The 22,429-nt window shown below is 48.9% G+C and overlaps 3 protein-coding genes across 11 annotated transcripts in view; all 3 read right to left on the bottom strand.

Moving 5' to 3' along the window:
- Vsig2 (V-set and immunoglobulin domain containing 2) overlaps nucleotides 1-3,991 on the bottom strand; it is a 6,772-nt gene extending 2,781 nt beyond the window's left edge. The window contains exons 1-4 of the mRNA XM_052756914.1: nucleotides 2,604-3,991; nucleotides 1,998-2,155; nucleotides 1,448-1,655; nucleotides 229-387 (exon numbers count right to left, since the gene is read on the bottom strand). Coding sequence (XP_052612874.1) covers nucleotides 229-387; nucleotides 1,448-1,655; nucleotides 1,998-2,155; nucleotides 2,604-2,655 — 577 coding nt within the window. The 5' untranslated portion in view covers nucleotides 2,656-3,991. The remainder of the gene's footprint in view (nucleotides 1-228; nucleotides 388-1,447; nucleotides 1,656-1,997; nucleotides 2,156-2,603) is intronic.
- Nucleotides 3,992-4,038: 47 nt separating this feature from the next.
- On the bottom strand, nucleotides 4,039-14,524 carry Esam (endothelial cell adhesion molecule). 2 transcript variants are annotated; one of them, XM_052756891.1, is made up of 8 exons: nucleotides 13,576-14,524; nucleotides 11,767-11,959; nucleotides 10,051-10,238; nucleotides 7,814-8,015; nucleotides 7,477-7,632; nucleotides 5,352-5,474; nucleotides 4,810-4,936; nucleotides 4,039-4,568 (listed from the first exon to the last, which is right to left on the bottom strand). In XM_052756891.1, exons 3-8 carry the CDS (start codon nucleotides 10,135-10,137, stop codon nucleotides 4,250-4,252), a joined length of 1,014 nt encoding a protein of 337 aa, XP_052612851.1. In that variant the 5' UTR covers nucleotides 10,138-10,238; nucleotides 11,767-11,959; nucleotides 13,576-14,524; the 3' UTR covers nucleotides 4,039-4,249. The 2 variants fall into 2 exon arrangements, with proteins under 2 accessions (XP_052612851.1, XP_052612842.1); XM_052756882.1 differs by lacking the exon at nucleotides 11,767-11,959 and having other exon boundaries at nucleotides 13,576-14,522.
- A 4,377-nt stretch (nucleotides 14,525-18,901) lies between these two features.
- Nucleotides 18,902-22,429, bottom strand: part of Msantd2 (Myb/SANT DNA binding domain containing 2) — a 34,245-nt gene continuing 30,717 nt past the window's right edge. For 5 of the 8 annotated variants that reach the window (XM_052756774.1, XM_052756783.1, XM_052756808.1 and 2 more), the window contains exon 4: nucleotides 18,902-20,381. In XM_052756774.1, coding sequence (XP_052612734.1) covers nucleotides 19,529-20,381 — 853 coding nt within the window. In that variant the 3' untranslated portion in view covers nucleotides 18,902-19,528. The remainder of the gene's footprint in view (nucleotides 20,382-22,429) is intronic. The other 3 variants (XM_052756791.1, XM_052756800.1, XM_052756831.1) reach the window with 1 other exon arrangement.

The following is a 22,429-nucleotide window of genomic DNA, read 5'->3' as shown; positions in this document are numbered from 1 at the left end:
AGTGGACAAGTAGGAACTTGTAAGACTGTCCCCTGCCCTCTACTCTCTTCCGGGCTATCAGGACATTTAGAATTATTTCCCAAGCACCAGCAGGAAGACAGACAGGAAGGCATCAATAGAAGGAAGGAGGAGGGGAAGGGCCTTAGTCAAGAACTGATGTGGGGCATGGGCTTTAGAGATCGGATCTTAGGTCTCCGGTCCCGTCCTCCCAATGGTCTGCGCTCTTACCTTGAACCATGCTACCAGGAGGAGGTGTAGGAAAAGATCCAAGGCGTACCCAGTTGTACACTGGCTTGGGCGCTCCCTCAGAGGAGCTGCATCTCAGGGCAGCAGAACCTCCCACAGAGGTTTGCCCACTGTGGCTGCATAAGGGGTGACTGGGGGGCACTGCAAAAACCGCAGAAGAACCTCAGTGATCCTCTAACCCCAGACCTGTTGAGTCCAGCATTTCCTGCTTGAACATCTCTGCCAAATCACGGTCCATGCCTCGGAAGTGATTTCCACGACTGGGAATTCTGAGTCTTAGAAAAGGCTTCCTCATGCTGAGCCCAAACACGTTGTTAATACAATACACACTGGTTTCAGTTCTCGCCACCGGGGCCCATAAAGAGAAATTACAATTTCTCCTCCACCTGAAGGCCCTTCAGATATTTGAATATACAGGACACACAGCAGATCTTAGGCCTTCTCTTTTTCATAAACACCCCTGTCTGCTTTCAAAATCTCTTTTTTTTTTAAAGATTTATTTATTTATTATGTATACGGAAGAGGGCGCCAGATCTCATTACAGATGGTTGTCAGCCACCATGTGGGTGCTGGGAATTGAACTCAGGACCTCTGGAAGAGCAGTCGGTGCTCTTAACCTCTGAGCCATCTCTCCAGCCCTCAAAATTTCTTATTGCTCCGCTTGGAACAGGCTCTGATTTATGGAGAGGTGGAAGCTCTGAACACAATGTGGCACCCAATTATAGAGGCTTTGTTCCTCTCGGCCCTTCCCTTCTTTGTCACTGACATTGGGAGGGGCAGAATGCAAATCTGAGTTACCAATAGGAAGTTCCTGGATGAGTGGTGGAGCCAGTGGAATATGACTCAGCCCCCTGCCACCTCTATGGTTCATTCTGTTTCTCTCTCTCTCTCTCTCTCTCTCTCTCTCTCTCTCTCTCTCTCTCTCTCTCTCTCTTTCTCTCTTTCTGTCTCTCCCTTTCTCTGTCTGTCTCTGTCTCTGTGTCTCTGTGTGACACATTGATACTAGGCCCTAAGGGAGAGACTGTGGGGTAGAGTTTTAATATGACCATCTAGATTAAAAGTCTTGGGAGGGGGTAATTTTTTCTTGAGGCTCCCAAATGTATCTGTGTACCTGGACTGCAAGTCAGTCAGGAGGGGTTTGGGCAGGGTCAGTGCACACTTACAGGGTGGGAGAGGCTAGTGCATCCCCAGCATGCCTTACCCAGCACAGTAAGGTTGATTACCCCCAACCCATTGGTGTAGAAGTCTGGTGGGTTGTTAACGTTGCAGAGGTAGGTTCCCGTGTCTGAGGGGCGGAGGTCAGTCAGTTTCAGGGTAGCCACTCCTCCTGTGGGGGGGTTGTGGAGAAGGCTGGCCCGATCTGCTTTGGAGCCGGTGGGATACAGGTGGTCATTGGTGAAGTACAGAATCTGAGAAGAGGCCCAAGGCGTTCATGTCCCCTTTTCTGCCTAGCAGCAGAATATATACTATTTTATATTCTATATAATATATATTCTATATAATATATATATAGATAAATAGATAGATAGCACTATACTATCAATCACAACACCTCGGGTTCGGTGAACGTAATAACTGAATCGAGTTACATTTGCTTAGGGGAGTTGGACACAGGAGCTGTGGGAAAGGAAGGGAGAATGTAGGGCCAAACTAGCTGAAGCCCCAAGAGGCAAACGCCCTGCCCACCCTTCATCCTGGGTGAGTCCTCTGTCCCCGGCCAATCCCAGCAGGCACAGCTGCTCTCAACTCACGGGAAGAGATGTGGAGATGGGCTTCCCAGGCTGAACAAAACTCCACTCCAAGGCGAAGCTGTCTCCCACCGATGTCCTGTAACTGCAGCTCAGCTCGGCTGTCTTGCCCATCGGCATGCTCAGTGGCTCAGCGGGCACAGTCACCTCCACGGCTAGCCCTGGGACTGAGGACCCCAATCCCACTGATCTGGAGGGTCTATCCTACACTGCCGCGGTTGTTAGAGGCTGGGGCTTCCCTTGCCACGGCGCAACCCGCTCCTTCAATTCAACCCCTTCTCTCCTGAAACTTGAGGTTTCCGGGAGGGAGGAGCCCACGACCCAGCCCGGTTTTTGTGGGTAAAAGGTTCAAGACTGGGCCAGGTATGAGGATGTATTGACAGAAAAGGAAACAAGAAAAGGCCCTGCAGTGGTAAATCCTTAGATGGTGAGAGAGGCTGAACTCATTAGCTGGCAGCTTGCCTCTCTGCTCCTTCCTTCCCGCCTTCAGTGCCCCCTTCCCAGCCTGGCACAATGGCTCCTGGCCTAATGGACTGAGCCAGGCAGGGAAGCCCAGCCCTGCCCCCAGCTCGCTGTCGCCTGGGTTCGGCCCTCCCAGCCTCTCCTCACCGCTCAGGCACAGGAAGCCCAGCAAGGGTCCGCAGAGGAAAGCCCAAGCCATGACCACGACTGTCTCCTGGTGCTGTCTGTCGTCTGTAAGTCTGGAGGACGTGAGAGTCTAGGAAAACCCCGAAGGGCAGCCGCCCTGTGCTGGGCAGGAGAGAGACTGCCTATCTCAGAGCAAACAAGGGCAGAGGCGGGCACCCTCAGGTAAGGGAAATGCTCCTCCCTCCTCCAGGCCTGATTATGGGATACTTCTTTCTCCCTAATTTCCCCCTAATTTCTGAAGCTTTCAAGCCCTGGAGAAGGACCTGAGCTTGGGGAGGGCAGCCTAAAGACAAGGATTCAGAACTGGAACTCCACAAGGAAGTGTCTTTGTCAGGAGAGAAGGCATTCTGATACCCACTGGCCGATGCTGTCACCTTGGGGGCCAAAGACAGTGAGCATCCGTCCCTGGGAGGTAAGCTGGCCTGGACTCTTCAGACATTCTCTTCCCACCACTTGCTGGGGTAAATAAGAGTCTCTCCAGGGAAACTACACCCACTTCTCCATTGGAGAACCACTGGGGACGGAGAAACTGAGGTCCGAAGACCCCACTCTGGGTAGGAAAGAACAGGGTGGTATTAGGATATCAACCTGTACCACACCCTAAGTCTTTCCTCAACTGTCAAAGGGGACTGCTACCCGGAGAGTAGGAAGGTGTGTTTGTTAAGGATGCAGAGGCATGGGAAAGAGAACACAGGGGAACCTCACCCTGGAGAGGAAAAGCAATGGAGTGTGTGGTATGGAGACCCAAGCCCGGGGCACCAGCAGCAAGTGCCCCAGTTCACTGTCACCTCCTTGTTCAGATGAGGTGAGGGGCTCTGCAGCCTCGGGTTCTTGGCACCTTCCCTTTCCATGTGACCGTGAATGGCCCCTCTACAGACTCTAGAAGAACTATAAGGCAGTATTCCCTGCAGTTGTATTAAGTCTCCTGGATGCACAACCTGAGTAGGTAGGATCGACTTCATAGCCTCCCGCAACTCAGTTTCTGTGAAGCCCAGGTTAGCGAAAGTGATTGGATTACTAGTTCATGAAAATGCAAAGTATCTTTATTGAAATTTGCAAAATAAAAACAAAAACACCAATTTCAAGTTAGTTTTTTTTTTTAAAAAAAAAATGTCTTCCTTATCCCCTGCTCCAACAAAACCCAGCCAAGCCAGCAGGACAGGTTATATTAATACAGGGAGTTAGAGTGGGCAGCAAAGGACAGCATTAGATAGTGTGTTTGTACAGATCACAGAGCCAGGGGCTTCACCAGCTGGCAGTCTCCTCCAAAGCCCTTGGAGGGTAGCCAATCTCAGCAGCATTCATCTGGCTTCACAGAGAGAAGCAGGGAAGAAGTGGAGCCCCCCTCCCCCGTGGAACCCCACCCCCCCTTGAGCCCCCTCCCCCGTGAGCCCCCCCTCCCCCGCTTCTCAGGTCCACTTCCTTTGTTTCTCCTTCGACCCAGACTTCAGTCTACTGAGGCCCAGTTTTCCAACAATAAAAGGAGGTAGGGGCAGAGGACTGGAGGTCTAGAGTGTGGCTATCCCCCCAAGATTCATTCCTCTGTACCACAGGTGACCTTTACAGGAAGGTGAGATACCAGATTTAGTCAATGAGTGCCCGGGCCATCACACAAGAGACCCAGCCTGACTCTGAGCGGGCACCATCACAGGCACAGCGCCCATACGGCTCAGAGCAGAAGAAGAAACCCCACCTGGGCTCAGAGATACAGCCTGAGGTGGGGGCCCGTCTGTCCTGGGCAGTCTTGGTGAGGACAGGGCTTGGCTAGAGACACTGGGTGTGGGAGTAAATGTGCCAGGTCTTGGAGGAGCAGCCTTGGGTGGCCGGAGAGCCCGTGCTGAGGTGACGGAGGAAAGCGTCCCATTTTTGGAGATTGTGTCTGAGCCTTTGGTCCAAGGCAAAGTCCGGGGAGCAACGGCATCTTCCCTGGTCATCAAATAAGTCACACATCAGAAGCCAAAAGGAGAAAAGGGAGAAGAAGTCCTACATGTTTGTCTTACTGCCCCTCCACACACATCAAATCCCTTGCTCTCTTCCTTTAAATCTTCTCTTAGGAATGTGACGGCTACCATCCACCTTCCCATTAAAAATGGGAGAGGCCTGAATTCCCAGACTCCAGAGAAAAGTCACCAGAGTTCCCACCTCCTCAAAGATCAGGGACACCTACTTGATATCATTGGCCAGCTCCTCCAGGGTCTTGCTGCGGCGTTGGTATAACAAGACCAGTCCAGCCAGCAGCACCAACCCAAGCAGAGTGCCCACAACTGCTCCAGTGACCACAGCAGCCTTAGATCCTGAAAAATCCTTAGTGTCAGAGGAGGGGACACTTATCTGTTCCTTATCCCCTCAAGTCCCACTACTCAACTATCACCATTACATTCCCCTTATCCCCTCAAGTCCCACTACTCAACTATCACCATTACATTCCCCTTATCCCCTCAAGTCCCACTACTCAACTATCACCATTACATTCCCCTTATCCCCTCAAGTCCCACTGCTCATTACATTCCCCTCTTTTCTCTGTTAGGATGGGGGTAGAGGACGGTCAAGTAGAAAATGGCCGGACAGTGACCAAACATTTGTCCCTGCCTTTGACCATGTCCAATTCCCAGGCATGATTCAATGAGAAGCCTCATCAGACAGGTGTCTTCCTCTCCTGTAAAGCCATCCACTGATCACACTTCTTCCCCACACTTACCCCTCACTGACCTGTCATCACTTCCAGGGTCACGTTGCACTGGCTAAAACCCACTCTGTTTTGAGCCTTGCAGACATAGACTCCAGACATGGAAGTGGAAAGGTTGGTGAGCTTTAAGGATCCACGGACAGCATCTATGGAGGCAATTTAGCTATCAGTCCAGGAGCCAGCTTTTCCGTTAAGAAAACATATACCATGCCCTACTTCCGGAATGCCCTCTTCTAGGCTCTGAAAGTCACTGCTTATCCGTGGCCTTATGAGCAGGAAGCATTGTGGCAGCACTCTGGACTCTGCAGAGAGGCTAGCTCAATGCCTGCTCCATTTCTATTCCTCAGTAGTTCCAACTGATGTCTAGAAGGAAGTGCCACACAGAAAATCAAAGCATCATTTTGATACGTGTTTCCAAAAGGCGATGTGAAGAGAGGAGGGGACAGAAAGAACATTTGACTAGCAACTAAAAAAACTGGGGTCTCAAACACCTCATGTGACCCTTGTGGGTCCCCACTTCTTCATCTGTGAAGTGGGGATAATGCTCCTTACCTGGTGGGGTTGAGAAGATTGTAAAGATTCGTCATTCTGATCCTTTGGCTGTTGACTATGTGCTGAAGCCCAGCCTGGGTTCTTTACGTGTACTAGCTTATCAAATAGTCACAAAAAACCTATTCACTGCGCCCTTTTTAAATTCTTATATAATTCTTAAAATGCTCAAATGAGGGGCTGAGGAAATAGTTCAGCTAAAGTGGTGGCCAGCCGTGCTAGCCAACTCCGTAACCGTAGATCCCAGTGAGAGACGCTGTCTCACACACTAGAGCAGATAGCTCCTGAGAATGACACCCAAGGTTGAGAGCCGGCCTCCACATGTGTGGTCAACTTATATTTGAGGAAGAAAGTCCAGTGGGTCCCAGGGGTTTAGTTCAGTAGTAAAATCAATGTTCAGTGTGTGAAAGACCCTGGGTTCCATCCATAGCACCAATAAAATAAAATAAATAGGTCCAGTGCAAAGTAGAAAAGGGGAGAAGTAAAAATGTTTATACCCACACCTCTACCCAGCAGCTGTTAACACTTGGCTATACTTGTGTATTTCTTCCTATTCCCCCACTGACACTTTAAAGCAATATTTTGGGGCCAGTGAGGTGGTTCAGTGAGTAAAGACACTTGCCACACAAGCCTGGCCACCTAAGTTCAATCCTTGAAACCCACACAAAAGTGGAAAGAGAGAACCAACTCCACGAATTGTACTCAAGCACGTACCATGGCACACATGCTCACACACCCATCATTCACACACACACTAATAATAATAATAACTTGTTTAAAATATTTACAATAATACTTCAATATATAGCTTTGAAAATGATATCCATTGAGTTGGGCGTAGTGATGCCCACCTTTAATCTCAGTACTTTGGAGGCAGAGGCAGGCAGATTTCTGTGAGTTTAAGGTCAGCCTCGCCTACATAGTGAGTTCCGGGACAGCCAGGGCTACACAGAGAAACCTTGTCTCAAAAAAAAAAAAAAAAACCCTCCTGTTATTTTATACAATAAAAAAAAAAACTATTGAAAAGTCCCAGCAATTAATAATGATCTTCTAAAGTTATCTAATGCTTATATTTAAAATATTCCAGTTGCTGAACATAGTGGTGTAATCCTAGCACTCAGCAGGCTAACGCAGAGGGATTAGTTTGAGGCCAGCCTTAGCTATTTAGTAAGACTGTCTCAAAAACCAAAGATGTTTGGGGTGTGACTCAGTGTTAGAGTGCCTGCCTTTCATGTACAAGGTCCTGAGTTCAATTGCCAGCAACACACACACACACACACACACACACACACACACACACAGAGATATTTTCCATAGTTGGTATGTATAAATCTCAGTTTAGAAATGGGGGATGGGAGCACAGTCACAGTTATTGAGTGGCAGGACTGGAATGTGAAGCAGGCAGTTTAGCTCCAGACCGCAGTAACAGTATACTTGGAAGTTCGTGGAAGCATCGAGCATGCAGCACCTACACCTAATAGGACATCTTCCTCCTGTCCCGTTCTGTCATGCCTACCCTTGTCACCCCAGTCTGTGAAATGCCTCTCATCCTTCCCCATCTTCAGTCACCATGTCAGTGACATCCAGAAATTCCCTTACCTAAGGCTGGTCCAAAGAAGACCTGGGGGGATGGGGCCAGCTTCTCCCATTGGTATTGCGCAGTAGGCTTACTCCTTGGGGACTTGCAGTTCAGGGTCACATTGGTCCCCACGTAGGGTACACCCTGGAAACTACAGGATGGAAGAGCTGGAGGGACTGGAGAAGAAAAGATGGGTTAAAATCCAGACCCTAAGGACGCAGGTTTCCCTCCCTCACTCTCTTTTGTCATTCCACATTTCATCCCCAGGTCTTCTACTTGGCCACTGGAGAGGGAGACCCGCCTGACCTCCCTGGGCCGGGGTGGGAAGGGATCCGGAGATGTACCCTTTCTACTCACCCAGCACTTTGAGTTCTAGGCTTTTGGAGCTGTGGCCCAGGCCTGTGCTTTCACTGTCCTGTACATTGACAGAGCAGCGGTAGGTTCCAGAGTCTTCCTCCTGGACGGCCTCCAGCCTCAGAGACACGTTCCGTGTGGAGATAGAGTGGACAAGGGATACTCGAGAATTTTTTGACAAAATTCCATTGATATAGGACAGCACCTAGTGGAGGCAGGATGTCTGTTACTAGTCTGTGATGCATCTGTTCACACACAGGCTCAGCCTGTCCCCCTCCTCCAAAATGGACTTCTTCTCAGCCTCCTCACTTGAACCCAGCCTCCTGACCTGAACCACTTTTCATTTACCCATCTTCCTACCTACCCGCTCACAATGCCTGGCCGCTCTCCTTTCCCATGTGGACCATCTCTCAGCTTTTATGGTGGCTTTTTAGGTGAATATGTAGTGGGAGAAGAAGGGGAAATGCAAGAGGAAGCGTATATGGAAGAAACTTAGATTATAGATTGTCAGATGGAAACGTTCTACCGTTAAAGGGCACATCTTTTAAAAAAGAGAAAAGATTTTTATTTCTTAATGTAAAAAGGTATGGCTGGCCGGGTGGTGATGACATTTGCCTTTAATCCCAGCACTCAAGAGACAGAGGCAGGTGGATCTCTGAGTTTGAGGCCAGTCTGGTCTACATAGGGAATTCTAGGACAGCCAGGGCTACACAGATGAAGTCTGTGTATGTGTTGAGGGGGGCAGGGTATGGCTGGGAGAGATAACTCAGTCTCTGAATGTGCTTGTCCTGCAAGCATGAAGATCTTTAAAAAATCAAAACAACCAAAAAACCCTAGCAAGGTAGAGAGAGCACTTATAATCCCAAATCTGGAAAGCCGCAAACAAGCGGTCTCTCAGACTAGCCCGCTGGGTGCACTCCAAGCCTAGTGTGAGGCCGTCTCTCAAAAACGAGATAGATAGTGCCTGAAGAATAACACCCAAGCTTGACTTCTGGCTTTTTTACATGCATGTGCACATGAACATGTACACACATGTACAAACATCAACACATGCACACACACACACACACACATACAAACATGCATATGTGCAAAAAAAGTGTCAATGGGAGATTGAACGAAAAGGTAAATTGGTAAAGTGCCTGCCTCACTCGTGTGTACAGGAATCCCTAGGTCCATACCCAGCATTGCATAATTCCAGCCCTTGGGAGGTGGAGGCAAGAGAATCATAAGTTTAAGGCCAGAATAAACTATGAGACTCTGTCTCAAACAAAACAAGACCAGGCATGGTGGCACACACCTTTAATCCCAGCACACAGGAAGGCAGAAGCAGGGAGATCTCTAGGAGTTCAAGCCCTGCCTGGTCTACGTAGTAAGCTCCGGGACAGCCAGAGCTTTATAGAGAGACCCTGTGCCAAAAAAAAAAAAAAACAACCAAAAAAACAAACCAAAAAAAAAAACCCAGAAAACAAACAAACCAACAAAAGAAAAGATCAAACAACTTCCTTGAATACATTTTCCAAGACTGTGCAAGAAATCCATGCAAGTAACAAGAATCTGACATCAGCTTCCGGATAAAAGAACCACTGAGTGCCAGTCCTCACTGGATAAAAGCATTTGCCACCAAGCCTGATGATCTGAGTTCAATCCCTGGAACGCATATAAAGACAGAAGGAAAATGCTGATTCCTGAAAGTTGTTCTCTCTAGCATCATGGCACATACAAGCCCATACATACACAAGCATGATGATGATGGGGGGGGGGGGGGGAGAGGGGGCTGGAAGGCAAGGGGATCCAGGAAGAGATGTGGCCTGTACTTGACAACATCTCAAGCTCAGAAAATGCCTACACACACAGCACATGTAGAGCTTTTAAAATGGATGATGCAGGCCATGGTACCCCTGCCTTTAATCTCAGCGTTCAGGAGGCGGAGGCAGGCGGGCCTCTGTGAGTTTTGAGGCAAGATGGGTGTATAGGGTGAGACCAGGTCTCCAAAAAGAAAAAGATTGTTTTACTCACCCCGTGTTTCCTCAATCCTCAGCCCTACACCCACCCCACCCGACCCCACCCCCACCCGCCTGTGCTTTGACCAAGTTTTATGCACTGGATTTTACAATAGGCGCCAACCCGGATCCTTTGAGGCCTCTTGCTCTTTCCTATGCCGTTGTCCTGCACCCTCGTTCTCTGCGAGCCCAGCCCTACATTCCCTAGGTTGTCATTGGCTAAGATTTTCTCCTCACCTGGTTTAGTTCCTTCCCTTCTTGTTCCAAGAACCAAATCAGGATGGGCACCTCCCAGGGGTGGGATGAAGACTCCTCCCGTGTCATCGTGTACCAGGCGGGCAACACCACTTCCTCTCCCTCTACCGCCTCCAATTTGCTGAGGCCGGTGGGCACGTGCAGCTCCAGCTGAGCCAGTGAGAAGGAAGCTGAAAACAGAGCAAGGAGATGGGACCTCCCAGGGCTAGTTCCCTGGTCAGCCCAAGGGCCCTGGACAACGTCTGTCCCTTGAGGGGGCATGGGGGGGGGGAAATGTCCCTCGAGGAAGGACAAAGCCTAGAGGAGCGACAGGAGACCTCTTTCCAAAGGCCCTGCTCTTCCTCACTCTGAAGTCTTGCGTCTAGAGTGGGGGTGGTACCACAATTTTATGTATTCATTCTAATTCAGAGGTACAGAATCTGAGCAGATTCCACGTCGAGGAAGGGCGATTTCAGAAGGGAAGGTAGACCTGCTTTTGATCCACACCCCACGTTATACTCTTGCTCTTCCAATCTCTTTGGTGAAAGGCAAGGGAGAATGGGGGTGCCGGTCCTGGTCACCCGGACTTCTTACACCCGGATGGATGACAGATCGAGGGGGTAGGCTGATCAGTTACTCATTAAACGCACAGCTGCTTCTGAACACCGGATTGCGAGTGCGAGTACTGTGCTTCCCAGCTCCCGTGCCTGCCGGAGACTAGGGGAATCCCAGGCCTCCGCTCTGTCCCATTGAGTCTGCTCCCCTAAGAAACCGCATGACTGAGACCCAGCCAAATCCTCAAGAACACTTTTGGGTTCCTGGCTATCAAAGCGAGTGCCGCTGGGTTGCAGGGAGTTTCAGGGAGGAAGGTGAGGACAATCTTCTCACAAGTACAAAGCTTGCCGGACGTGCATCCTGCGTCCTGCATTTGGGTGGACAGGGGTGTCAACTTCAGTTAGGGGAACCTGTTGGCACTACAGTGCCCAGAGCACTTGCTTTTCGCCCTTTGGAGAATGGAGCGGGCGTGGAGTGCTAAAGCCTTTTGGGAAATAACTTTGGGTAAGTATAGAACCGAGCCTGGGGACTCTGACGGCCCTGGTCCTGGGCCCCGCTCTTCCCGAATCACAGCACTCGGCACTCAGGACTAGCTGCCACCTTGGGGAAGGTGAGCAGGCAGCAAGAGCTTAGAGGCTGCAGACGGTCTGTGTTGGCAGAGCCGGGCGGAAGGCTGGGGAGACCCAGAGCCCACCGAGCCAGGATGCGCGCCTCCCCCATCGCTTCCCGGCCTCGTCTTAACTCGGGACCCCACCCCTATTCCTTGTCCTTCGTGGTATCCCCCACCCCTGACATTTCCTGGCGGGTCCCTGTGGAAGGAGCAGGAAACTTGCGCCTGCCGATAAGGCAGAAGACAATGAAGCCGGGGCCGCTAGACCGGAGGCTCGGCAGGCGAAAACAACCCCGCCTTGAGAAGCTCCACTTCCCCCGGGGACTCCGCCTACAGGCGCACCTGGAGACTCCAGGCGGCGGCCGCCGGTGCCAGCCTTCTCAGAAACATTCGCCGTAAGGCTAGTTAAGACGGGGAATTGTCTGCACCCAGATGGACTCGAGCATCGCTCGCCAAGGGTGCCCTATCCACCTCCTCCAGGTTTTGCATTTGTAGTTTGCAAAGCGAGGGGCTGGGGTGGGGGGCGGGAGTGAGATGCAGCGATAGACACTTACTCCTTCAGTGAGAAACTAGGCATGCAAGAGGTCCTAAGACTTCCCAGCCTTCTGCTCTGGCCTCACTTGGAGCCGAAGACCCCTACTTGGCCAGACCTTTTGGTAACTGGGTGCCTCAGGAGAAAAATGGGAAGTAGCTGGGTTCCAATGAAGACCTCTGGAGCAGCTCAAGAATAGCATCATTTGGCCCGATCTGAGAGACCAGAGAGAACAGGCGAAGGGCCTAAGCAGAGCGAATGGGCCCTGCTCCCCAGGGCTACTATTTTTAGTTTCCCTCTTTCTCTGAGAAACTCCCCTTGTGGGCTTCTCACGCTCCAGGGGCAGCTCTGAGCCACGAAAGAGCACTTGGAGCAGGAGGGCCTGGTTGCCTTGTGCCTTCCTCAGGAGCAGCGAGCACAAATTTAACCCTCCAGAGGCCAAAAAGGGCAACTTTCATGCCAACAGCAACAACTTAGGCTCTGGGTCTTTGATATGACAAACTAAGACGGAAGGCTGAAAGGAAAAAAAAAAAAAAAAAAAAAAAAAAGGAGGGGGCCACAGGTGACCTGCAGAGGATGCCTGTGATGCCCAGGCAGCCAATGGAGGTTTTTCCTCCCTTGCTTCGGGACTGACTCTGCCCCTTCCAACACAGAAGGGCCAAGTTGAGGAAGAATGCAGAAAAGAAACAGAAGCCGAGGTTGAAGATGCAAAAGTAGAGTGGAGAAGCTGAAGGAGCAGGAAGCTCTCGAAGCTTTGGACTGGCTCGGGAGGGCAGAAGCTCATGAGACTCCTATCTGGGGACCTTAAGATTCCATGCCCTCCACACTACTAGCACACAGACTGAAAGAGACTGTGGGCAGGAACAAAGAGATCCCCATCAGTGCGACTGAATTTTACTCTACCTTCTTTAGGGCTTGCTCGCTCTGGCATCCTGTAGCCTGAGAAATGAGTTAAAGCAGAAGATGCCAAACCCAGATAGCAAAACGGCCCAGGGGATAGCTAATAATGGACTTCGTTTCTACTGGGTCTTCTCTCTCCAGATAAAGCACTGGGTCACTGTCAACTCCCGCTAGATGTCCTAGGAAGCTCTCCCCAGCACTTGCTTCAGGAGATTTCCTTCCTCTTGGACACTTCAGCACCCCCTCCCTGTTTTCCTTGTTCCTTCGGATCTGAGAAAAGATAAGGATGATGGTAGACCTGAGAATGTGCTGCGTGACTAGTCTCAGAATTTGACCTCTTTCCAAATTTCCTGTGTCCAAATGACCTCATGGTCAGGCTTTGGGGGCATCTCCTTTGATTTCCAGGGCAGGAAGCGGGAGGGAAAGAAGGGAACTTGGTGGGGGAAATGCTGTGACGTGAAATACTGACTTGAAGTACTTGCGTCAAGGCTGCGGACCAGATATTCCCCCAGGGATCTTTCGTATCAGCTTGAATGTGTGTGTGTGTGTGTGTTTTTTTGGGGGGGGGAGGCTGGAATTAAGTCTTTAAGCTCTTTAGTCACTGTTTCATCTAGTGCCTCAGCTTATCCAGCTGTGATGAGTGGGGGTGGCGAGGAGACGGGAATAACTCCCATAACTCATCCCAAGGGTGCTGCCTGGAGAGGGAGGCCCTTATCCCCCTCCCCAACACCACACCCGACACCAAAGTTGGGAGCTGTTCTGGCCATAGAAGGGAGAAGACACAGCACCAACCATGGACACCCTGAAGTGGAGGGTGATGAAGAAAGACAAGAATGTCAAGCGTAAGTCCCGTCACAACCACTCCCCCAAAAGTCCTCCCTAGGATCGGATCTATCAAAGACCCTCCAGGCCCGAGGTTTGTTTGACTCACCGAGGGTACTCAGTCCCAGGAACAAAACCCGCAGCAAGCTGGTCTCGGGGGTTCCAGCCGGAATAATCATGGCCCTCCTTGGCCCAGAGGACTCAGGACAGTTGGGGGCACACACGGCCTACAGGTGCTGGGGTGAGCGGCGGCGGCAACTCCAGTGTGCACAGGACCCGGGCTACTGGCAAGGGTGGCTCCAGCCCAAGTCTGCGAGTGTGCGGATGGAGAGGTGGGGTGGGGACCAACTGGACAGGGGGCGGGGCATTCAAAGGGGTGGAGAGGTCACCGTCCTGACGGGCGGGTGGGCGCGGCGCGCTAGTGACCCGCCGCGGGGGAGGAGAGCTGTCCCCGGGCTCCAGAGCCGGATCCCGCTGCCTCTACCCTAGTTTACTCTTCAGACTGGGGTTGGCGAGGTCGTGGTACCCCATGAACCAGCCCTGGGAGTCGCACACACACCTTCCGCGCAGGTGTCGGGCGTTGAGGTGACAAAGGAGGCAGGCGGGACTAACCTAAATCCAGGAGCCACCCTCACCCGACACTAAAAGCCCAGCGGCTGCCGCCAGAACGGCCGGCTCCAAGCCTGGGGTGCCGCGTCCTCAGCCTAAGCAGGGCGGCCTTCTCGGAGGAAGAAGGGAGCCTTGCGGTGTATGGAGTGCGAGGTCAGGTGGGCCAGGTGCAGCTGCCGAGGTGGGGATTCGAACTTTCGCCCAGCTCCCTCTCGGCCCGGCTGAGGCTTGATGCTTCGGGGCGAGGAAGTCCAAGATAGTCCGACAAACCACAGGCCTTCCTTCTCCTAAGGCGAGAGAGGGGCGGGTTCTCCAGGGCTCCAGAAACTGAGCCCCGAGGGAGTCCCGGCCCTTCGCCTCATTGCTGCAAAGAGGGAAGTCTGGTACAAGGAAACTGAGCGGGAAACTGAGGCGACTGTCCCCAGCTCCTCATCCATGAGCTGCTCATAGGCTTAACGCTGACTGGGGGGAGGGGCAGCTGCGGTGGGGTGGGGGGACGTGAATAAATTTCCTTCCCTTCTGTACAGCCGCTGGTGTCTTCGCTCCTGCTCATCCTTGCAGTGAACAGCTTAGGCTGACTCTGATCCTTTAATTCCCAGGACTAGATCTTTCCTCTATGAATTTAATTTCAACCCCACGCCCCTCCCCACGCCATTCGGTGGAGGCACCTCTGCGCCCTCTGACGGCCGAAGCTGCACCTCTGACGCACCGGTTCTCGCCTTTGCCCAACAGCCAAGAAATAACTGGAAAAGATGCTCCAAATCATTTGGGCAGAGCTTCACCACTGAACAAAGTTACGGGGAGCAGAGGCATAACCATGGATGCCTGGCGTGGCCTCTTCTGAGGAACCCGAGCCGGGCCTCCTCAGCAGCACACACTCCACCCGCTCCAGCACTGTGCAATGGCTTTTCCTATCTGTAGAGCCCCGGTAACTTTTTCCAGTGCAGCCAACTTGGCTCCTCTTCAAATACCCGTCATGCAGTGGCTCTACGAAATGCCTGCACAAACACTAGACTGCTCCCGACATCTCTGGAATCTACCTCTTGGCAGATCAGCCAAGTGCAGAGACCTTCAAACTTTGGGACTATCAAAGAGGTGGTGCTAGGGGTGGGCTGGCTTGGTTTTCCTCGTCTATCAAATTCAAATTTTTCTAGATTTCAGAATACTAGAAGCATTTTTTAAAAAAACATGTTTGAGCATTTTGGCTGCACACCATGTGTCCAGTGCCTGTAGAGGCCAGAAGAGGGTGTTGAACCCCCCTGGAACTGGAGTTGTTGTCTGTTTTAAGCTGCCATTTGAGTGTTCAGAATCAAACCCCTGTGCTCTGGAAGAGCAGCAAGTGCTCTTAGCCTCTGAGCCATCCCTCCAGGCCCATAAAGTTCCTCTTGCAAAAAGTCCTCATTTGTTTCTGGACCAGGGTTGTCACTCTAAATAACTCCTCCCAGGAAAAGGGAGTACAAAGCCTTGGGTCTAGCCCAGTGACACTGACGCATCTGATGAGTCAGGTGTGCCCACCCCAGTCCAAAAGCTGCTTGCCAAATAGTTTACCTCGGGTAAGGGACATCACAAGGGTCTAACGGGAGTGACTGTATCCATGTGACACAGATGCAGTCTCCTCAGGCTTTTACCAAAAGGAATTTTCCTCACTGCCTCCTATTCCAACCACTTCTGACCCTGATGAAGTCAAGATGTGAGCAAGGAAGCTCTATTCCACCCCATAAGCTCTGGCTCACTTTTTAGGGTAGACAGCTCTCTGTTGTGTACAAGTCCATGTCAAAACACATCTGTGCTACGAACTGCTTACATAAACATTTGATGTGTGCAAGCCTAGTTCACAACTTCATAGGTTTCTCTCAACCACACTTCTCAGATCTTCCGAAGAATTTATAAACTGGGCTGGAGAGACAGACTGGGCAGAGGACAAAGGTTTGATTCCCAGCATCCACATGGTTTACAACCATCCAGAACTCCAATATTAGGGGATCTGATGCTCTCTTCTGACCTCCAAGCACACATGTGGTACATATACATAGATGCAAGCAAAACACTCATACATGTAAAAAATAATTAAATTTAAAAAAAGAATTGTGAAAGTCTTTGAAAAAGTCTTTGAAAAAGGGCCTCCATCCCTCCTGGATCAGATCAAAAGCATACTTAAGGCCTCAGTCCACTTGTTTTTTTAGCAATGTTCAGTTACCAGACAACCTGTTATCTTTTTGCCCCCTAGAATTTATTTTTATTTTACGTACACTGGTGTTTTGATATGGGTGTCAGGTCCCCTGGAACTGGAGTTACAGACAGCTGTGAGCTGCCATGTGGGTGCTGGGAATTGAACCCAGGTCCTCTGGAAGGGCAGTCAGTGCTCTTAACCACTGAGCCATCTCTCCAGTCTACCTGTTTGTTATCTTTTCTAAACTGCTCTGGTCAAACAGATAGGATACTCCTATCAGTAAGTCACTGTCCTGACAAGCCTCCAATTCCCAATGCTCAATTTTGTCCACTTCCCTGACCTTCGAACCATTTCAAGCCAAATGGAAACTCAGGCTTGATCTCATCTTTGCCCTCCATCTTGACCACAGGAGTCAACAATGCCACATTCCCAGTAATATACAAGTAGTCCTCACCACATGTTCCTAAAACATTCTGCCCCATCTAGTAACTACTAGCCAAGGAAGGGGATAGAGATAGATAAATTCAGTATTAAGGTTAGTTCCGGATTGGTCAGTGGCTGTATTGGAGGGGTCATGTAGTATTCCTGGTGATGCTTGTTCCTCTGGCTTGGCACTGGCCATCATGAGATTACTGCTGTCCGATCATCCATACACCTTAGCCTTAGGACCAAAGCTTAAACTCACAAAGATCTCCCAAGGCCTCCAGACACACACGCTGCACACTAAGCAGACTCTGCATTGACAGTCTCAGGATATTTATACTCTCCCTGAGTGGCACCTATTTTTAGCAGCTTACATCAGAAAAAAAGGTAACTCCATAAGCCCAGACTCAAATAAACCATCCCAGTGGTTAAAAGTGCCCTAGATCACTAGAAAAACATGTAAGTATCAATTAGCCAAATGGTGTCAAAATAAAAAGGGGGGAAAGTCACTGATTTGACTTCATTTTGTGAGTTGTGGGAAATAATTTAAATATGCAATTTTATTTTACTTCTGGTTTTTTGAGACAAGGTTTCTCTGTTTAGCCCTGACTGTCCTGGAACTCACTCTGTGGACCAGGCTATCCTGCAACACAGAGATCCTCCTGCCTCTGCCTCCTGGGTGCTGGGACTAAAGGTGTGCACCACCACCTCCTGGCTTGTGATTTTATTTTCAACTGTATAGAATATCAGAGACTTAGGGAGACATCATGGGGTTAAGGAGAAACCTGGTGCTAGGGAAGTTCCCAGGAATACACAAGGATGACCCCAGCTTAGACTACTAGCAATAAGTGCCTGAACTGGCCTACCCTAGTAATCAGATTGGTGAATACTGTCATCATAGAGCCTTCATCCAGTAACTGATGGAAGCAGATGCAGAGATCCACAGTCAAGCACCAGGCAGAGCTCCAGGAGTCCAGTCGATGAGAGGGAAGAGGGTTTCTATGAGCAAGGGGCATCAAGATCATGATGGGGAAATCTACAGAGACAACTGAATCAAGCTTGTGGGAACTCATGAACTCTAGACCAACAGCTGTGGAGCCTGCAGGGGACTGCATTAGGCCCTCTGCATAAGCGAAGACAGTTGTGTAGCTTGGTCTGTTTGAGGGGCCCCTGGCAGTGGAATCAGGATCTATCCCTGGTGCATGAGCTGGCTTTTTGGAACCCATTACCTATGGTGGGATGCTTTGCTCAGCCTAGATGTAGGGGTGGGGGAGGGCTTGGACTTGCCTCAACTGAATGTACCAGGCTTTGCTGACACCCCATGGGAGGTCTTCCCTTTTTGGAGGAGGGGATCGAAGGGTGGGTTGGGGGAGAAGGCTGAGGGGGGAGTGGGAGGAGGGATGAGAGGGGGATCTGTGGTTTGTATGTAAAATGAATAAAAAATTTCTTAATAAAGAAAAAAAATAAAGAAAATCAGGAACTTAAGAGTTCTCATCTGGATTTGCTGCCCATTTAAAGCAGAATGCCTGAGAGATGGTGAGGAACCATTAAAGACCAATACCAAACTAGCAAGTTCCTGCCAGGAGAACAAGTGACCCTTGACTACTAGAGACCCTTTTCCGCCAAGTGTGCTAGCCTCCAGGTGAAGTGCTGCCTGACCCACTGAAGTCTTGGAAAAGGTCTGTGCATGCGTCGTTGCCTAATGGACTAACACCTTCCAATTCCTTCTCTCATGGATCACTTTTCAAAGGCATTAGGATTGTGTTTTTTCTGGCTCCTCATTTCTTTTTTTAGACACAGCAAGATGGCAGCAAGTCTGTCCTTTCAGTACTTAGGAGACTTAGCCAATTACTAAGTGAAAAAGACGAGGAGTCAAAGTGCCCTGTAAATTTATACTCCTAAGTCCGAAGGAATATCACTGCAGTCATTTTCTAGTAAGAGACACAGTGTTGTTCCTAATAATCTCTGGAACTCTGACAAGAAATGACTATGGTCACTGTTAATATAGAGAGAAAACAGAGCATTTTTTTGATTGGTCTGGCCATTCTTTTCTTTCCAGGACTGGGGTCTGAACCCAGGGTCTTGTGCATTCGAGATGAGCACTAGCTCTGGACCACATCCCAGCCTGGGTTTGTTCACTCTTCAAACAAAACTGGACATACTCCCCACAATCAATGCAGCCACACTCTGGTACCAAAAATCTCAACTAGCACACCCAAAAGGTCAGGAATTCTTTTTTTTTTTTTTTAATTTAAATGATAACACAACCATAAAAGTTATACATCACATAAACAAAAGTCTTTGCAGGCAACACTGATTGGAAATAGCAAAACACTTGGTTGGTGAAAAAAATGAAACTCTAAATTATATACAATAGTAGCTAAAGGTAATATTGGAAAACAGCCTTATTTGCTGTGGCTCAAGATTTACTTGCCATTATCTATTGCTTATTTATTCAAGGTCGTAAATAATACTTATAGAGATGTGTAAAAATGAAACATTGTGAAAAAAATACAATTTTCAATTTCATATGAAACTCAAAGTATAAGTTTTGTCCAATATGGAATGTACCTATATTTGTTTATATCAGGGCTCTAAAATCCATTTAAAAATTGATGTTTTCTTTTTTTAAAAAAGAACTGACCCACCATGCAAGACCTGCTTACTCAAAATGAGCATTTCAGGTGAGGTCTGCTTTTTCTGCCCAGAGTCTACTATGATTCCTTAGAGGTTGCATTGGTCTCATCGTGGAAAGAGTTCCCATGAAGAGTCTGATGGCAGCATCTGGATGTGGGGTAGTCTGGGTAATGGGAAGAAGGGAGAAGAATGCACACGCCCAAATCCTTATGAAGGATGACACTCAGTTGTTAAATTTTAAGGGATATCCGATGGCTTTTTCCAGGCACTCAACTAATGAGCCTGCGGAAAGAAAATCCCTCTCAACTTCTACAAATTTGATATAGATGGATTTGGGGGAAATTCCAGGATCCACAATACAGTTCTGAGACAAAAACCCATTAATACCAACCCAATCTTTACTGAAGGTTTTGGTATTTGCTTGGAAATGTAAAAACAAGCACTGCTGCAGAGTCCTGACCTCAGCAATACCGAGGTAGCAGTAGACGATCCGGGTGGGTTCTATTTCCACCTGTAATGAGGCTTGTGCAGAGAGGGTTTCCAGGCCAACCCGGCCCTCCTTTCCTGGGTCCAGGGCCTGGTGCTCCACATCTGGTGAGAGAGGCCTCTCAATACATTCTTCATAGCCAATGGCATAAAGACCTGGACTTTTAGGAATCCCTCCTGGCAGTAAATACTGAACAACATTCCCACCAGTTGGCTTGGAGTGGGCAATGGGTATCCAGTCAATTTCCATGTGCAGCTCTAGGCATCTAGCTTCACTAATGGTGATCTCTAAAAATTTGTAGTACACGTTCTTCCAGTTCATTTTTTGCACTCGGGTCATAATTATCCGTCCCTCAGGCTTCTCAGAGTTGAAGTACTCCCGAAGACGCTTGCCAAGGGGCACCTGTGAGCTGATCTCGGCATAATGGTAACGGATATCCTCTTTCCAGCGGGTGTTATAGCCAATTCCAAAAATGGCCAGTTTATTGGAAAGATGGAGTCTTGAAAAGTCTGTCCAGCTCTGAAACAGTTCCCATTTCAACTGCACTGACTCCAAAATCTGTACAATATTCTGCATGGTGTCTCGTTTCCTAGAAAGAGAAATTAACAGTCAAATTAATTAATCAGCAGCAACATCTAACAGAATTTTCTATGATAGAAATGCTCAATGCCTAGACCATTCACTATGGGAACCACTATAACTTAAAACACAGCCAACAAGAGTAAAATGTTACATTTAAACACCCACACCTCAGAAAGGCTTCCTTTCACACTGGAAGATCACTGCATTAAATGTCAGAAATAGTCTATCAAGTCCCTAGAATTAAAAACAAACTGCTTTCCAAGCAGGTCTCACTCTATCAAATTTAATAAATATAACTACTTAAGCTTCCCGGTGAAGCCCAGGAACCATGAGCTTTAAGAGAAATGATTACTGTGTGTAGGTATGTGCATGTCACTTGTGAGGAGGTCAGGAGAAAACTTGGTAGTAGTTCCTCTCCTGCTTTTCCATGCATTCTGGGGACTGGAGTCAGGCTTTCAGGCTTGATCAAGTGCTGCCACTGACCTCACTCAGGATCATGAAGGTTTTTTGGTTTGGTTTGGTTTTTGATTTTTGAGATCAGGGTTTCTCTGTGTAGCTCTGGGTGTCCTGGAACTCACTCTGTAGACCTCGAACTCAGAGATCTACCTGGCCCACCTCTGCCTCTTGAGTGCTGGGATTAAAGGCGTATGCTACTACTGCCCAGCAGATCACGGATTTTTTAAAGTGGCTATGATAACCCTAATAATAGCCTTCAGACCAAAGTGCCAAAAAGCAAAGGCTACTTTAACAGAGCCCCAGTGCTGCCTCAAATAACAACTTAATTTCTAACATGGGATTTATGATAGTCCAGTAATTTTTATACAGGTGCTGGAGGAAAAGAATTCAGTGGTTATGACTAAGGACCTATTACAAGAGCAATATGCCATTTCCAATTAAATGAATTAGTATGAACTCATCATTACTCTCAAATTTAAGTTAGAACATTAAAGGTGAAATTACAGAAATGTTTCAGTTATGACTTGCATAATTAGCAGATCAAGATAGAACATGCTATGAAATTCTTGTTCCACAGGCTGCTTAACTAATGTACTGACTGACACTTCATGAAATTTACATAAATGCAATTATAAGTTATTTCTCGATGGGAATAGTGGTGCACACCTTTAATCCCAGAACTTGGGAGACTGAGACAGGTGGATCTCTTTGAGTTCAAGGCCAGCCTGGTCACATGGTGAGTTCCAGAATAGTCAGGGCTATATAGAAACCCTGTCTCAAAAAAAAAGGAGAGGGGCCGGGCGGTGGTGGCGCACGCCTTTAATCCCAGCACTCGGGAGGCAGAGCCAGGCGGATCTCTGTGAGTTCGAGGCCAGTCTGGGCTACCAAGTGAGTTCCAGGAGAGGCGCAAAGCTACACAGAGAAACCCTGTCTCGAAAAACCAAAAAAAAAAAAAAAAAAAAAAAAAAAAGGAGAGGTGGGGGGTCTGGAGAGATAGCTCAGAAGTTAAGAACACTAGCTGCTGCTCTTCCAGAGGACCTGGGTTCAATTCCCAGCACTCACATGGCAGCTCACAACTGTCTGTAACTCCAGTTCTAGAAGATCTGACACCTTCACACAGGCAAATGTGTACATAAAATAAAATAAATATTTTTTAAAATGTTTAAGTATGGCCAAACTTTGATATGGTAAGACTGACTTATTAGATATTAACTTGGAGCCGGGCGGTGGTGGCGCACGCCTTTAATCCCAGCATCGGGAGGCAGAGCCAGGCGGATCTCTGAGTTCGAGGCCAGCCTGGGCTACCAAGTGAGTCCCAGGAAAGGTGCAAAGCTACTCAGAGAAACCCTGTCTCGAAAAACCAAAAAAAAAAATAAAAAATAAAATAAAAAAAATAGATATTAACTTGGCAATCAAGTTACTACATTTTCAAAAATCAATTATAAGTTTAATCTACAAAAGTGCTTATTCCACACCCACAATCAAGAAAAGGGGATTTGCTAAGGGTATTTTTTTTCATTACTATCTGAGGCGGGGAGAGGCAGTGAGTGGGGAGGCGGCGAGTGTACACAAGTGCTGGCGGAGGCCTAGCAGTTAGAG

This window comes from Peromyscus californicus, unplaced genomic scaffold (genome assembly GCF_007827085.1).
Source record: "Peromyscus californicus insignis strain IS unplaced genomic scaffold, ASM782708v3 Scaffold_11__1_contigs__length_118956290, whole genome shotgun sequence".
NCBI classification, from domain to species: domain Eukaryota; kingdom Metazoa; phylum Chordata; class Mammalia; order Rodentia; family Cricetidae; genus Peromyscus; species Peromyscus californicus.
Note: the sequence above shows the minus strand (reverse complement) of the source record. Positions and strands in the feature narration are given on the sequence as shown.